Source organism: Vanellus vanellus (genome assembly GCF_965231255.1).
Source record: "Vanellus vanellus genome assembly, chromosome: 2".
Classification (NCBI taxonomy): Eukaryota; Metazoa; Chordata; class Aves; order Charadriiformes; family Charadriidae; genus Vanellus; species Vanellus vanellus.
Window position 1 is genome coordinate 88,685,591 of NC_138906.1, and position 14,941 is coordinate 88,700,531.

Genomic DNA, 14,941 nt, shown 5'->3' on the forward strand with positions numbered 1-14,941 from the left:
TTTTAGTTACCTCATGCAACTGCTATAGCTCCTGCAAGCCCTGTTCACGTTTTTGTTACTGGCTTGGATTTTCTTCTGTGGGAAGTAAAAAACAAACCTGCCTGTCCCTCTGTCTCTAGGATAAGGAAAGGAGAGGCTTTGTTCCTTAATAAATCCCGCTTTCTTCCATACAACCGTATGTCTATGGGATCGTAAGCTTGTCACAAGTATTTTGCTAGATCTGCTACATCATTTTAATATTTCTTAAAATTAAGGTCCCTTATTTTTTAAATAACCAAAGCACGATTGATTCTTTTAGAGAACAGAACTGGGCAAAACGTTCCACGTAATAAGGTAAATCTCATTTAGTCATCCCAGACAGACTTCAAACATTGAGGTCTAAACTAAAGATAGCAATCTTATGCAAGGAGATTAATATATACTCAGAGGATAAAACATGTATACACACTGCTAAATTCAAATAACATAGAAAATTAGTATTTTCTGAAAATGCAGTGTTCGTGAATGTATTCTGTGCACAGCTTTCTCAGATGAATTGCAAAGGAAATCTTGGCAGGTAACGCTGAAATCGGCCCTTAGAGGATTTACAAGTTGACAAAACCCATAGGCAGCTCCCGGGTCTAACTCTATTGCATGTTACCCATGAATTAATACTGCCCTTTTTTAGCTTTGAGAAACCTTGTGTACCTTCCGCAGTTACAAAGCAGATCTTCCGTTCATCTGGCACAGCATTCTTCTGTGCAGGTTGGGTGTCGTCCCCCCCCTCGTGTAACACTTCTTCACCTTCAGATATCAGCGCTGACTGCAGACGGTTTGATTTCGGGTGTGTGAAGCGAGTACAGCCTGCGGCTGCTTGCTCTGCCCGTCCCGGGAGGAAGCCGTTCCAGCAACGGGGGGAGCCAAATGGGATTTAAGGCAGCTACGCAGAGGCCCCAGTTTACATCCTCCCATCCTAGGCAGCCCCAAGTCAATGCAAGTTTAATAGCCTGGAATATAAACTGCGAGACCCGGGGAGTTGCTTCCTCTGTGATTCACCCTCCCTAGCGAGAGACGGAGGAGGGAAAGGCAGGAATTGCTTTAGGAACTTGAGTTTAACCCATCCACAGATGTCGGAGTAAACCCTTAGGCTAGCAATGGAAAACCCAGCATCACCTTTGCCTTCTTTGTCAAGGCAGCCCAATCTTTTTTCTCTGACAACCCTCAAATATGCTATTTTTTTCCCCCAGACAGTATAGCAATATATTTTCTGTTTTTTATGGCTGACTGACGGTGAATTAAGCTGCATGGGAAAGCAAAATGTTTACACAATAAACCATAAATCAGTTTGTAATTATTAATGAGCATTCTCAAAATGTTACTGCTGCCAATTTGAAACCTAAGTCACTGGCAGTGGTCACTCACTATATTATACAAAGGAAAAAAAGTCACTGGTTCTTCACGTTCTGAAAAGGGGGATGTGATAGTAGCGGTCGTCCTCGGTCAGGAGAGAAATCTCATTCCATTCCCTTCGGTATTCGTCTGGATAGTTTACTTGAAATTCCTCAGTATTAAACCTATGCAGTCTGTAAACTCTTATCTTTACTTCAAGTAAGTATCCAAGAAGAAACAGTTCAACCTAAAGATGAAAGAAGTCTGTAAGACATTTATTTCTAGACTTGGAAAGCTAAACCAAAGATAATCCAAGTGAAGGCAAGTCACATAGCTTCTAAAGAGTAGACAAGGAACAAAAGGGGCCCTTTTGGAACTGAAGTAAGAAAATGAAATGTTTGAGGGTATTTTCAATGTTCCAACAGTCCTTCCACTGCCCTTTCACATGTAGGGGCTATTCTGGTTAATGCTTGACATTTTGGAAACATCCCTCCTCCGCCTGACACAATACATAACCTTGTCCCAAAGCCAGCTCACACAGCTTAGTGGGGAGCAAAAGGGGACTAGCTATTATTAAAAAATTGGTACACCTTGAAAAATGGGAAGCCTGCCACCTTGTGCGCATTTGCTACATAAGGAAAATGTAATAGCAAATGGAAAAAATTCCCTTGCATATGAAACTCGAGGACTGGCATCTTCATTAACACTTCTTGCAAAGGATTGCTTAATCTGGAAAAACCCTTTGGAAAAAAGCTGCATGTTCTTGGGCATAGCCAGACAGAGCAGAACTTGTCCAGTTATAATCAAACCGCTCCTGAAGGTGACTGCAACATGTAACAGTTGACTTGGTAACTGAAATTGATTATAAAAAATAATTTCGCCCATTGGAAAGTGAAAATATTTGCAGAGTGGCAGTATGGAGCTTAGAGGTCAGTACTTAACTCCTTGCTAAATACAAAACTGAAAAAAAAATCTTAACCTATAAAGGTTAATGGTTAATAGAGTTCTCATTATGTACTCTTAACAGACATTGGATCTAATGGGAATCAAAGAAAGGGGAAAAAATAGAGTGATGATAGAGGGTTTGGCATGGTGGAACAGATAGGAAAAGCGAAACAACAGGTCAAATCCGCATAATCTAAAATTATTTTACATATCAAAGTATCATTGTTCTAAACTATGTCTCACTGATAGATTGCAGCATTTATTTCTGGCCCAGCAAGAAAACTGTCCAGCCCATTTTACTCTACTACAGGTTTTTTCCTGGAAGATAAATGACTATCCTCACTCCACTTCCCCACATCCCAAAGAAAAAAAATGGGCCAGCTATGATGGATGATGTATGATATATTCATCTTATCGCATCAGAGATGGAGTAAGTTTTGTGATTTATTTTTCATTTATATCGTTACCTGGTCTAGGCAAATAGAGTCACCTATGGCATTCAGATGATTCATCATGAAACTCAAAGGGTCAGACGAAGAATCACGAGCAAGGAGAAGGCTAAAAAGGTTGTGTATGGGTTCTTCCCTGTTCTTTATCTGCTCGTAGGCTTCGACAACTTCGTAGAGCATGATGAATTTTATGGCCTCATATAGTTTGTGCTCCTTGCTCTCATCAGAAAAGAGTGTATTACACATGTTTCCTCTTTCTTCGTGATCTTTAGTAGCACTTATTTCAGTCCACTGGAAAGCACACAGAAGAATACTAATCAAATTATTAAAAAATCTATTTAATATGAAAGATTCCAAAAGAGAAACAGTTACCAGTCTGTACTGTACCATTACTGTGGCCAAATGGTGGCACAAATAGGCAGGTGGCTCTTTCAGATCCACAGTGAAATTTGAAGCCTTCCACATTTTAGTTTCCATTTATCCAGCTGAACCTATTTGCTACAGACACCTCCAAGCATCTGGATGCTAATGACAGTCTATGAGAAAGCAAATGTAATTCCCCTATACAAAAGCCACCCACCACCACTGTAGACAATCCAGGCATCGTTGTCAGTAAAAAGCCTGAAAGGAGCGTAACCACCAAAAGGACCTCAGAAAGTTACAGGAAATCCATGTGGGTGCATCAGACATACACACTAAGCCGTAAGCAAAGGTTAGATTAAGTGATGACTCCTGACCTGTTTTTAACTTACAGCTCCCAAAATTCAATGATTTTCCTCCATAGTACCCTTTACATTAAAGCTGTCCTAGCTTAAATTCCTTAGATGCTGAGCCCAATTCAGAAGTGTGTCAGTTAAAAGCAACCTATACAAACTGGACAAGCCGGAAGGGTATTATCAACTGTACACATGTGTATGTCTTTAGTGTGTTCTGCTTCACGAGGTCAAGGTAAGTTGGCTGCATAAGAAGGGACAAGACAAAGACATGCATGGGACATGAATGGGGAAGGAATTTCTTCTTCTGCTCACAGCTGACAACAAGAACTCCTGAGCTCTCTGTTGCTCTACAGGAGTCACAAGCCAGCGCTCACACCCAGAAAATGGGCCATCCAGGGGACAACGTTGGCCTGGGTACCAAATCAGAAAGCTTAAAGCACCTAGTCCTGAACACAGTGGCTAAAAAGAGTCATCTGGAACCAAGAGGGGTTTTGGGACCACAATAAGAGAGGATACTCAATGACTGGGATTCAAATGAACTTTAGTTAATTCTGTGCTTGTATCATTTATATGTTGAAGTGGCCATAAACTGTGAATTGCAACTAAAAAAAAAAAAAAAAAAAAAAAATCTAACTTACCCATGAATTCTAAATTGAGAAACAGATGCCCCCATCTCCTCATGCATTCCTGAAGACTTTCCTTGCAGGTTAAAAATGAGATCAAGTGGATGAACCACTAATGTCCCTTTGCTAGAGGACCTCTACTACCTAAGTGTAAACCACTATTAACCAACGTGGCCCAGGCACAACAGCATCTCCAGGCAGCAGCCCACAAGATGACGATGGCGCTGGGAAATGCAGCAGAGAACCCTGTTGTGAAAACAGGCAAAAATCCATCTCACTGGGCAAAAAGCATCTTTATGAAAATATAATGAAGTTGGCAGCTAGACCTCATGCCCAATAACAGCGTAATGCATCATACAGCTTGCTCTGCAACAATTTGCTAATTGTATGGATTTGTTCACCGCTCTGACTTGAAACTTTTTTTCTGTATAAACTAAATGTTTCGTGCTAAGGGACTAACATCAACTTAAAAGAACTAGAACAGGTTAAAAATAAAAGCCAAACAACCCAACACTGGCAAATGGAAAGAGCAACCAGAACGAAACAATAACTGCCCTCAAGAACCAGCAGGCACGTCTCAAGAAGACAGGCAGTTGTCCCTGTGGCACAGCAAGGTTGCAGGTAAGGGACAAGGACCAGATCTCTATTTTAATTCCCTCTTTTTATTACTAATGCTTTGTTTCTAGAGCTAAATAAGTCTGTCTGTTGTTTTTCTTTAAGTAACAATTACTATCACTGATAATAGGGTTTAAAACTAGAGTTGTGGCTTGCATACACATGGCCACATAAAAGGAACTAGCTTAAATGTATACCAGTAAAATCAGCTGTTGTAGCTGTGGTAAGACATCCCAGAACTGTAAGGTGCGCTGTAGAATTAAAAATGGCGGTTTAAAATCTGATATACCGGACAACGGATGCCTTCAGAGAAGGGTTTCAACCTAATCTTGGCCAAAAACCCTGATGTCCAGCAAACGCCACTTGATGACTGTGACCCAGGGGAGGATACAAAGCTAATGGCCATCAGGAGGAAGATGGGGAGGAGAGGGTGGTGGTGTGCTGGGGAGAGCTCGTGGCAAAGCAAATAGGAACCGTCCAGAGCTCACGCAACTGCGGACACGCAGAACCCCTCGAGGAGCTCAAGGAAGGTGCAAGATCTTGTCAGGCTGATTTTTTTAGCTCTGTGTCAGAAGGCTTTGGGACTACTAAAACTCCCCAAGTTTAAAATATGTAAATAAGACTTATATTCCTGGTTGGGAATGTACACAATCAGGATATGCTGAGTAGAGGGGGCAGTGAGGCTTGACGGGTCTTTGTCATCAAGTGCTTCAGGTTACAGAGAGAAATTGTAGTAAAACTGGATAAATACAAGGTTTCATGGAGAGGGGACCAATGGGAAGACAACACTTTGAGTAGGAAGTACACTGTTCGTTTGCCCCCTCCCATTTGGGGAGGGAATCCAGGAAGATCTCATGCAGCATGTTGTTATTTTTAATCAAAGTGATGAGGTACTGCAGGAGTCTTGATGGCAAGGGCAACTAACCACGCAGCAACTAACACCTGTGGGGAGGATGGCCTCTCTATCTTTCAGGGGGACCCCGAGGACTTAACCTAGTCCCACAAATGGGATTCCCTGCAGGAGAGGCGATGGCCTGCCCAGCAGCGCAGCTCCCTGAACCCAGGAGAGAGGCTGACTGCCATAGAAATATGTAACAAGGAGCAGTTCCCTAACTCTGTCTCAACCCATTTGTCGGTGCTTTTATTCCTCCCAGCCATCTCTTAAATACTCACATTGGTCTTTAATGTCTCCATACATTTGCGCAATTTACCAAAGACGTTGGGACCTGTGTATCTTTCTGGGCCAAAACTGTATTGCTGAATCCAGTTGCAACCTTGGGAATACAAAAGCTTTTCAGGGAGCTGGGGAAAAAAAAACCAAAACCTAATTAAGTAGAGATCATAACCATAACAAGAAGTAGAATATAAAGTTATATAAACTTTTCTACACACAATTTATGATGTGGCTCTATGTTCTGGTTGTAAAGTTCAAACAAAAAATATGAATGGGCTTCAGAACAACTCAAATGTTAAGAAGGAAGCTCCATTTGACTGCCAAGTCCTTTAGAAACTTTTAAAACAGAGCCAGCCAAAAAAAAGAAGAAAATATGCTCTCAGAGATGTATATAATCCACACTCCGGAAAAGCTGGATACATCCAAACTCGTCGAGGATTTTAAAATTACAGGCACCTTCCAGTTTGCACACATGTCCCCACAGGCAGCAACTGTAGCTCCCCAACTCCTCGTTGCTGTCTCCTGCAGGAGCTCCTGGAGCCCAGGGCAGGATTTCTGCTGCTCCAGTAACACATTCAGCAGCTCCCAAGCAAGCCACTAGACTTTGCACGGATGTGGAGGAGGATTCAAATATCCTTTTGAGTTAAGGGAGTGATATCTAGCAGGGTGGCAGTAACGCTTATCCATCCACTTTTTTTTCTTTTTAACCATTTAGACTCATGTTCACTTCATTATCTTTAGATCAGGGACATTTTTTCAATTAAGTGTAGTTCAAGGAGTTTGAAAAACTTCTCTTTAAATTCTGATAATGATTCTCCTCTACTTCCCTATCAGACACATCAGTTTTCACATTGAGAAAAGCTGCCTTCTGCAATGCAAGGTCACCTGAATCACATTCATTTAGGAACTGAATTTTACCTTTAATATATCTCTCTCCTTCATCCATGATGGAAAAGGAATGCCTTGGTTGAATATCTGAAAAAGCACTGCTCTTAGTACACAATAGTTGTCCCTCCTGACTTGTCGCAGGTATTTGATATGATGGCTCCAATACAATTCTTCATACGCCTAGCAAAAGAAAAAAAAATAGCAATAAACGTTTTAAATCTTGGACCTTCCATGTTGAATTGGAATCCAGTCCAATTCCAAACTACTCATAAGAGGGGGCTAGGGGAAAGAGCGAGAATATTTATGTTTTGTATACACAAAAATGTTCTAACTTCATAGTTTTTGTAAACACCTTACACTGGCACTGCCCCTTAAGAGTGATTCTGTACTCTCTCCAAACCCAGCAACTTGCTCCAGTTTCTGCACTGTTGCTGGTGTAAACATTCAGGTGGTCAACCGAAGCAGAGCAGATCAGTGAAGACTTCTCCGCCATAATAGCTTTAACCCTGACCACTTCACGACTTGTGCTGACAGATGTGATGGGGCAGCAAAAGGGCAGGAACAGGCATCCAGAGAAAACTCCTTTCGGCAGAAACATCTCCTTGCACTCACCTGAATCCATTGTGCAATGGTGACCTGAGGCTGCACAGATCTGGCAGCTCTGTGCTGAAGCGGATGGCCCTTCTTCCAGCTACACACTCCCTGTATTTCATCTGCATTACCTCTGGCTATCATCTGAGCCCTCGGTGAGACAATTCGTGTCAATAAACTAGCAGAGAATTAACTCAGAAAGAGGACTCTACAGTTACAGAGGCTGCTTCATCAGTCTCAGTTTGCTTCCTGAAGGGAGCAGGAAGATAGCCTCAATTCCTGGTCCTCTTTCACCTCAGTTGCTTCCTCACCCCATTCCAACACCACTTGGCTGCACGGTCTCTCCTACTCTTACTTTGCATTGGCTGTGATAATCGTAAGCCCACTGAACCCTTCCTGCTGCTTCAGCAAGCTCAGGTGTCTCTGCCAGCTCACCACCTTGGTGAACCACATCCAACAGAAGACGTAAGAGCCAGCACGAAAAAGGCAGAAGGGACTGTTTAGCTAGAATGAGGCGAGGAAAAGGGAGAGACAAGACCTCCGTTTGGGGACAGCAAGCACGTTAGGCCGGTTCAGGATCTCATGAGACCTCATGCTAAAATGTGCTCTTTTACTGTGGTAACCTCTACCTGATATAACGAGCCATCCACTAGACTCCCCTGAAGGGGTCTCCTTTCCCACTCTGATCACCTAGCTGGCTCATGGCTTTTCTGAAAGGCCTGTCGCCCAGTATGTGTTTGCAAATTTATCAAAAGCTTTGCTGTCTTTTGTTATTTGTTCCTCCAAATCACTTTTGGCCTTGCTGTGTGTTGTTCTGGGCACTTTTGGCATTGCTGCGTTCCTGCATTAAACCTGGCAAAGTTGGATCCTTTCTCTGTTCATCATTTGGACACAACTCCAGCTTTTTGAAAGATATCTTCTCTTTTCTCATAACTCCCTTATGCTGCTTATTGGCTTCATTTCACCCTTTCTTAAGTCCTTCTCGTTATGCATTTGCTCTGTGATTCCAGTGCCATGACTTAAAGCTATATATATGTCAAATACACTGACTGTAAATACTCAAGACTCTTAGCTGTCTTTTAGCTTTTTAACATACTTCCTTGTTTTTATGTAGTTTCCCTTTCTGAAGTTGCATGCAATTGTAGTTTTGGGGTTTGTTTTTTTTTTGCTTTGTTGTTCTTGCAAGGATGTTGAATACAAGTATGCGCTGTCTCCTGTTCCAGAGAACAGCAACAGAAATTAGAAAGCAACATTTTGAGGCAGATCCTGTGCACTACTCAAGACCCAGGCAAGGGTTGCTTCCTTTCCTAAAGGCTCTCTGAAAAGCTGATCCATGAAACAGTCATTGGTAGCGCCCTGATGTTCAACCCCACAGCTGTTGCCAGTGCAGGTGGCTAGGTGGCGTCTCTCATTACTGTGGTATCTCCTGCCCCTTCTGCCTTTTTGATCTCTCTCAGCATCTCATGGTCAGCGTTCCCACCATCACCAGATAATCAGAAATATGGACCCGGTGCTACATTTGTCCTGTACTGGTCTGAAAGGCCACACCATGAGGATACAAGGATATAAAGTCACAGTTAGCTGATTCACTGGATTGGACTCTAAGCCTGTTTTAACAGATACTACTACTCTACCACCAGTATAGCTGTTTTAGCTGTAAGTTTTATGGGAAACATAAAAACCCAGCCCACAGTCTTTGAGCCTACCTTGGCGAGTAAGGCTTAACACTATTGAAACAGAGAGGCACTAAAAGTGTGTTGCTCCTGGAGGCCCATCCCTGTCACAAATTAGGATAACGTAGTGCTGCTCCAGCTTCAAGCACTGGTCTGGGCCCTTCGGAGGGCACTGCTGCTCCCGCCGTGCCCTCTGCCACACTGCCTCTATTAATGGCCACCAAGCTACAGTGGCCAACAGCCCATTACATGTGCATTAATACATGTGTGAAGTGCAACTGCCATTTCTGCTTGTTGGGTGTAAGCATGTAAACACAACATACACAACTGAAGAAAAGGTTGGTGAGCTGACAGAAAACAGTGTAGCCAGCATTGGGGAACCATGAATTTAGTAGGTCCTTGGCTCAGGAGTTCAGCTACCCATGACCCAAAGCCCCGTTCAGTGCGGCACAACTCTGTCACTTTGACTCACAGTTATGAAGAAAACCTGCTAAGCTGCAAGAAACTATTATTTCAGCTAAAACGATGCAAGGTAAGAGAAATAAAAACCCAGGGAGAAGTATAATAACTAAGATGGTCACAGCTAGCAGCTCAAAGGTAAAAGGGGAAAAAATAAAATAAAATAAAAATGCAAAAAAAAGACCCTTCCATGGAAAGGAATAGAAACCATAGGAAAAAAATAAATTAAAAAAAAAAAGTAGAAAATTGGAAAAGACCAGCACCACAGATTAGCCGATGCCCACAAGCAGCAGAGGCAAGCCCCCGTGCAGCCCAATGCTGTCTCCAGCCAACCCTCAGCAGCAGATCGGGATGCTGAGGATGACAAGGACATTAACTGTGAGACTAGTAGCTTGTTAGTCCTAGCTACGCGTGGTAAGAGGCAGCAGGAGTTGCCGAGTGTAGTTAAACTCGCCTCGGGCAGGGGAAGATGCCGGCACAGAAGTGCCTCGGCCAGGGAGCGCCACAGCAGCACCACGCGGACCGGGATGCAGAGCTGGAGCAGACGGGGGCTGTGTGAAGGCTGGGGATGGCCACCATCCAGCATGCCAGTCCTCACCCGCTGAGCACTGACCTAACCTGGCAGGGGCCAGATGTGAGTTCCTGCCCCGACTGCCCCCAGCTGTGGCCCATGCAGCCGGACAGGGGCCTTGGCGGTGGCTGGGGAGGGTACCAAGCACGGGCTGCTGTCACATGGAGCTTGGAAGAGAAACAGGCGTGGTGTTTCATTCCTCCCTGGAATGAGAGCTTTAACCTAAAATCAAAGGCTGGCTGAGAGATAGCACCCAAGACCAAGTTACTTGGGCTGTTGCACTGGGAATGACTTTTCCTGTTAAAGCCACCACCATGGGTCATAGGTGCTACGGGGGGAATTTGGAAAAGATGCATGACTAAAATCCAATCTCTGTTTTTGACCTGCTCTACTGCAGCCTTTATGTAGGCCCATGCTCATGCCGTCCTTTTTGCTTTCCCTTTAGCCAGCCGGTGCAGCGGGCTCCGGCAGCGGCAGCAGCTGCTGGCACTGGGAACGCTATTCCTTCCCCAGGTAATTCTTCTCCCCCATCCTTACGCAGAGATTACAGTTTAACTCTTACCTCCCTCATGTGTTTGGCCTGCTTTGTCTCTCCTTTCCATTCTCTCGCACTGTAACCAAGGAGATCAGCTTCTGTCAGCACGCTGAGATTCCCTAAATCGAGATTAATTCATAGATTAGTTACCTTCTGCTGTTCTGCATTTAAAGGGGGGGGGGGGGGGGGGGAGAGGAAAGAATAAGGAATACGGAACAACAACAAAAAGATTACTTATGAGTTTTCTCTGAAGGTAATTGCTCCACCTGAAATCCAAATGATAAAACAGGTGTCAGAGAGGAGTGGTCAAAGGTCAATATCTACTTAAATAAGCAACAGTGTGGAAGATTAAAGTATGGATAGTAAAAACCTACCGTTTCAGTAGCTGTGCCAAAAAGCTGTATAGCCACCTGCAATACCAACAAACAGCAACCAGGAAAGACATGCTTAGCATGAGCTGCACTTTCACTTTCTGCCACATGAGACACAAGGATTGCTTGGCAGCTGTTGTCCAGGACCGCACCTCATGCCTTCCTAAAATCGGGATAAAAAGAGAGAGAGGAAAAAACCCCCTCGTCGCTATTTTGCACTACTTGTTTCTCTTTGTTTTCTGACAAAAAGAACAATCATCCAAGTACGATACCACTCCAAATGAAACACAAAACATGAAATGTAAAAGGCGAGTGTATTTTTAAATACTTAATAGATATACTTTATATACTTAGTTTTTCAAGTTTCTAGGGTTTTGGGTGCACGTGGTTCCCATTTCCAAGCTTTCCTCCACAAAGTGAAGGCTAGATACATAGTTACAATGGAGTCACGGGAAGACTGATATCAAAGCAACTCTTCAATAACTACAAAAAAAAAATAATATATTTTTGCTTCAGGATGTGCTGATCCAGAGACCTTTACTGTCATTACTTTGCCATTAAGTCAATGTTTTAAAGACCAGAGGTTCCTGGGAGTTGTAGTCTACAAACAGGCCATATAAGGCAATATTAACTGACAAAGCATCATATGACTGCCAGGGGAATTAAAGGAATGTTCCTGCCTTCATTTGGGCAAGTTTAGGGTCAATCTAAAACTCCAGAGAAAGCTCCTCCCTGGGGATTTGGTAGAAAGCTGCGTAGATCATCACAAAGGGGGTGTGATCTCACTGTTCTTCACAGACATAAACAGGACAAGTTTCTTTCTCTGTCTTGGCATTACGGGCAGGGTTACGGAAAGTTTTGGTTGTCTTTTGTTGATAAGAAACCCTACAATTGAGAGAGGGCCTGGAGACTGAATAGTTGACACAGGCAGAGTCCGCTCCCTACGTGAGAAATTTATCCTCTGGCTGAAATTTGAGTATAGGAAATTCCCAGAGTTTACGATCATCAGCTGCTCTATTATTAACTTATTTATTGATTTAGTGCAAAACTTCAGGAGAACTCAACTTTGTATAAAGGCATCCCCAGAGAAGGCTGAAAAGATCCTTCTCCAGAGAGTCCACAAAGGGAATTACTCATTCAGCATAGTTTTATGTCAGTTGAACTTCTGCCCCTCCTGGCTTTAACAGGAAATTTAAGAGGGGCTTAAGTTTTCCGAGGCAGTTAAGCCCATGCACTGTGGACAACTATCCAGTCGTAGGGTTACATATGAATCCCAGCCTTGGCAACAACATAAACAGTTCCGCATACATTTTTACAAACGCTGTTGCATATATACAGAGCAGGGCTGATATTTGGCCTTTTCCAATATTCTGTTGTTTGAAGAAGTTTTATTACAGGATGTCATACGCAAGTCATCCAGAGGCAAAACCCAGACCTCATCTCTCCCATGAACACAAGGCAGGTTAAGAGCTGTAAAGGAAAAGGTGTTAATAAACTTTAAAAAGAGGTAATCGGAGAAGCTTTTGGGGTGCTGGTTCCCATTTACACAAAACTCGTATTGCTGTGAACACTTTTCATACAAGATGACAGACAGGTCTTCTGTCAGCTTCTACTCATGTGCTGTGCTAACGTGTGCGTTCCTGGCACAACCAGTGGTGTCCTGGTTTGAGACAGAACCAAACCTATTTTCTTTTCAGTAATTTTACTTTCCAGTTAAGCCTCCTCTAACTCTCTGAAATTAACAGCACGTTTTTCAGAGAGTATCTGCTTTGAGCAGATAAGGTCTGATGCTTATCATTGATGCCCAGGCATGGTATGCAGAGGGGCTCCTTGCTTATACTTACTGCTATAATACCCAAGGGCATATAACTTGGTTATTTGCCCCGTTGGAGGGTCGGAAGCGGAAAAGCGTAGAGGGGTCCCACCTGCAGGGAAGAGCAGACAGGACAGGTGACCCAGAACTAACCAACAGGGTATTCCATCCCATCTGCCTCATGCTCAGTATAAAAGCTGAGGGATCAAAGGGTCAGCCCTCTTTCTTCAATGGCCGGCGTCTGAGGAGGACTCTGTCTGTTCGCTTGCCTTTGATCCTGATCCGTACATTCCTGAATCCAGTTCCTGTCCGTCACTGAGTCCAGTCTGGGACTTTCCCAGTGCTAGCCGGTGACATGATCATCATGAGCTTGATACAGTTTTGTATCTAATGTATATATTTCATTATTTTCTTATTGATGTTATTATCTTTCTCTTATTATTATTTTATTATTAATCATAGAATGGTTTAGGTTGGAAGGGTCCTTGAAGATCATCTAGTTCCAACCCCCCTGCCATGGGCAGGAACACTTCCCACTAGACCAGGTTGCTCAAAGCCCCATCCAGCCTGGCCTTAAACACCTCCAGGGATGGGGCCTCAACAACCTCTCTGGGCAACCTGTTCCAGTGCCTTACTACCCTCAAAGTGAAAAACTTCTTCCTAATATCTAATCTAAATCTACTTTCTTCCAGTTTGAATCCATTCCCCCTCATCCTATCACTACATGCCCTTGTAAAAAGTCCTTCCCCAACTTTCCTGTAGACCCCCTTCAGATACTGGAAGGCTGCCATAAGGTCTCCCCAAAGCCTTCACTTCTCCACGCTGAACAACCCCAACTCTCTCACACTGTCCTCATAGGAAAGGGGCTCTAACCCTCTGATCATCTTCATGGCCCTCCTCTGGACCCACTCCAACAGGTCCATGTCTTTCCTATGCTGGGGGCTCCAGACCTGGCCACAGTACTCCAGGTGGGGTCTCACCAGAGTAGAGTAGAGGGCAAGAATCACCTCCCTGCTGGCCGCACTTCTGATGCAGCGCAGGATACGGTTGGCCGCCCGGGCTGCGATCACTCATTGCCAGCTGATGTTGAGCTTCTCGCCTATCAGCACCCCCAGGTCCTTCTCAGGGCTGCTCTTGATCCATTCTCTGCTGAGCCTGTATTTGTGCTTGGGATTGCCCCAACCCAGATGTAGGACCTTGCACTTGGCCTTGTTGAACTGCATGAGGTTGGCTTGGGCCCAGCTCTCCAGCCTGTCCAGGTCCCTCTGGATGGCATCCCTCCCCTCCAGCATGTCTATATTAATATTTCATTCAAGTCATTTAGTTTCTTTTCAACTCATAAGGATCTGTCTCTCATTTTCTCTCCTCTCTGAACGGGAAAGAAGTAGAAGAGAGCATCTGTTGTTTGTTTTAGTGTCCAGCCCAGCCCAAACCATGACTGGGGGTTACGCCTGCACATGCCGAGTAGGAAAAAGCAAGACGTGTATTCATATGCAACCAAAAAGACCAAAAATCTGAAGCTGCAGGAAGCATTTATTACTGATGCCAAGTAACAGACAGCAAAATATCAGCTGTAAGGTTCGAAAATGGCATAGCTCATGGAAACACCAGGACACTCCCACTTACTGCACACTCACACACTTACTGCTGATGGACACCAATAGCCACTTTCTTAATAAGCACCCAAATTGCTACCTAGAGAACTACTACTGAGAATTAGTAACAGACGACAGTCCTGGCAGAATCAAGCCACCGCAATTTTTTCTCTCTCTTCTTTAGGATAAAGGCATCAGCACTGAAAAAAACTCAGCAGACCATGAATAACTGAACCTTCTGCTAACTAGAATGGAACCTGAAGGCTTACAATTGTGGTTCAGCCCATGGATCAGTGGGTATTCTGGATTTATATTGTCACACTGTTGTATGAAAACCAATGATGATTCAAACAGAATTCGTTAACAGCAATTTAAACATACGGTATCAAAAGGCAGATCCAGCAGACCTTCGTCTCATTACTTAAAATGACTCTACAGTCCCTCTTTTGATTTCAAACAAACTGGGACTATAAAAATGAGAGCTGGTCCATCTGTTCAAATGACATACTTCACTTTATTGAGTCCCAGGAATGCAAAATGTCTTCCTTTACCCCT

At 43.7% G+C, this 14,941-nt stretch overlaps 1 protein-coding gene across 1 annotated transcript; it reads right to left on the reverse strand.

Moving 5' to 3' along the window:
* Positions 1-1,410: 1,410 nt before the first annotated feature.
* On the reverse strand, positions 1,411-11,136 carry OTULINL (OTU deubiquitinase with linear linkage specificity like). The gene is made up of 7 exons (XM_082498945.1): positions 10,982-11,136; positions 10,842-10,873; positions 10,635-10,726; positions 6,809-6,958; positions 5,890-6,018; positions 2,781-3,053; positions 1,411-1,615 (listed from the first exon to the last, which is right to left on the reverse strand). Exons 1-7 carry the CDS (start codon positions 11,086-11,088, stop codon positions 1,436-1,438), a joined length of 963 nt encoding a protein of 320 aa, XP_082355071.1. The 5' UTR covers positions 11,089-11,136; the 3' UTR covers positions 1,411-1,435.
* Between the last annotated feature and the right edge of the window lie 3,805 nt (positions 11,137-14,941).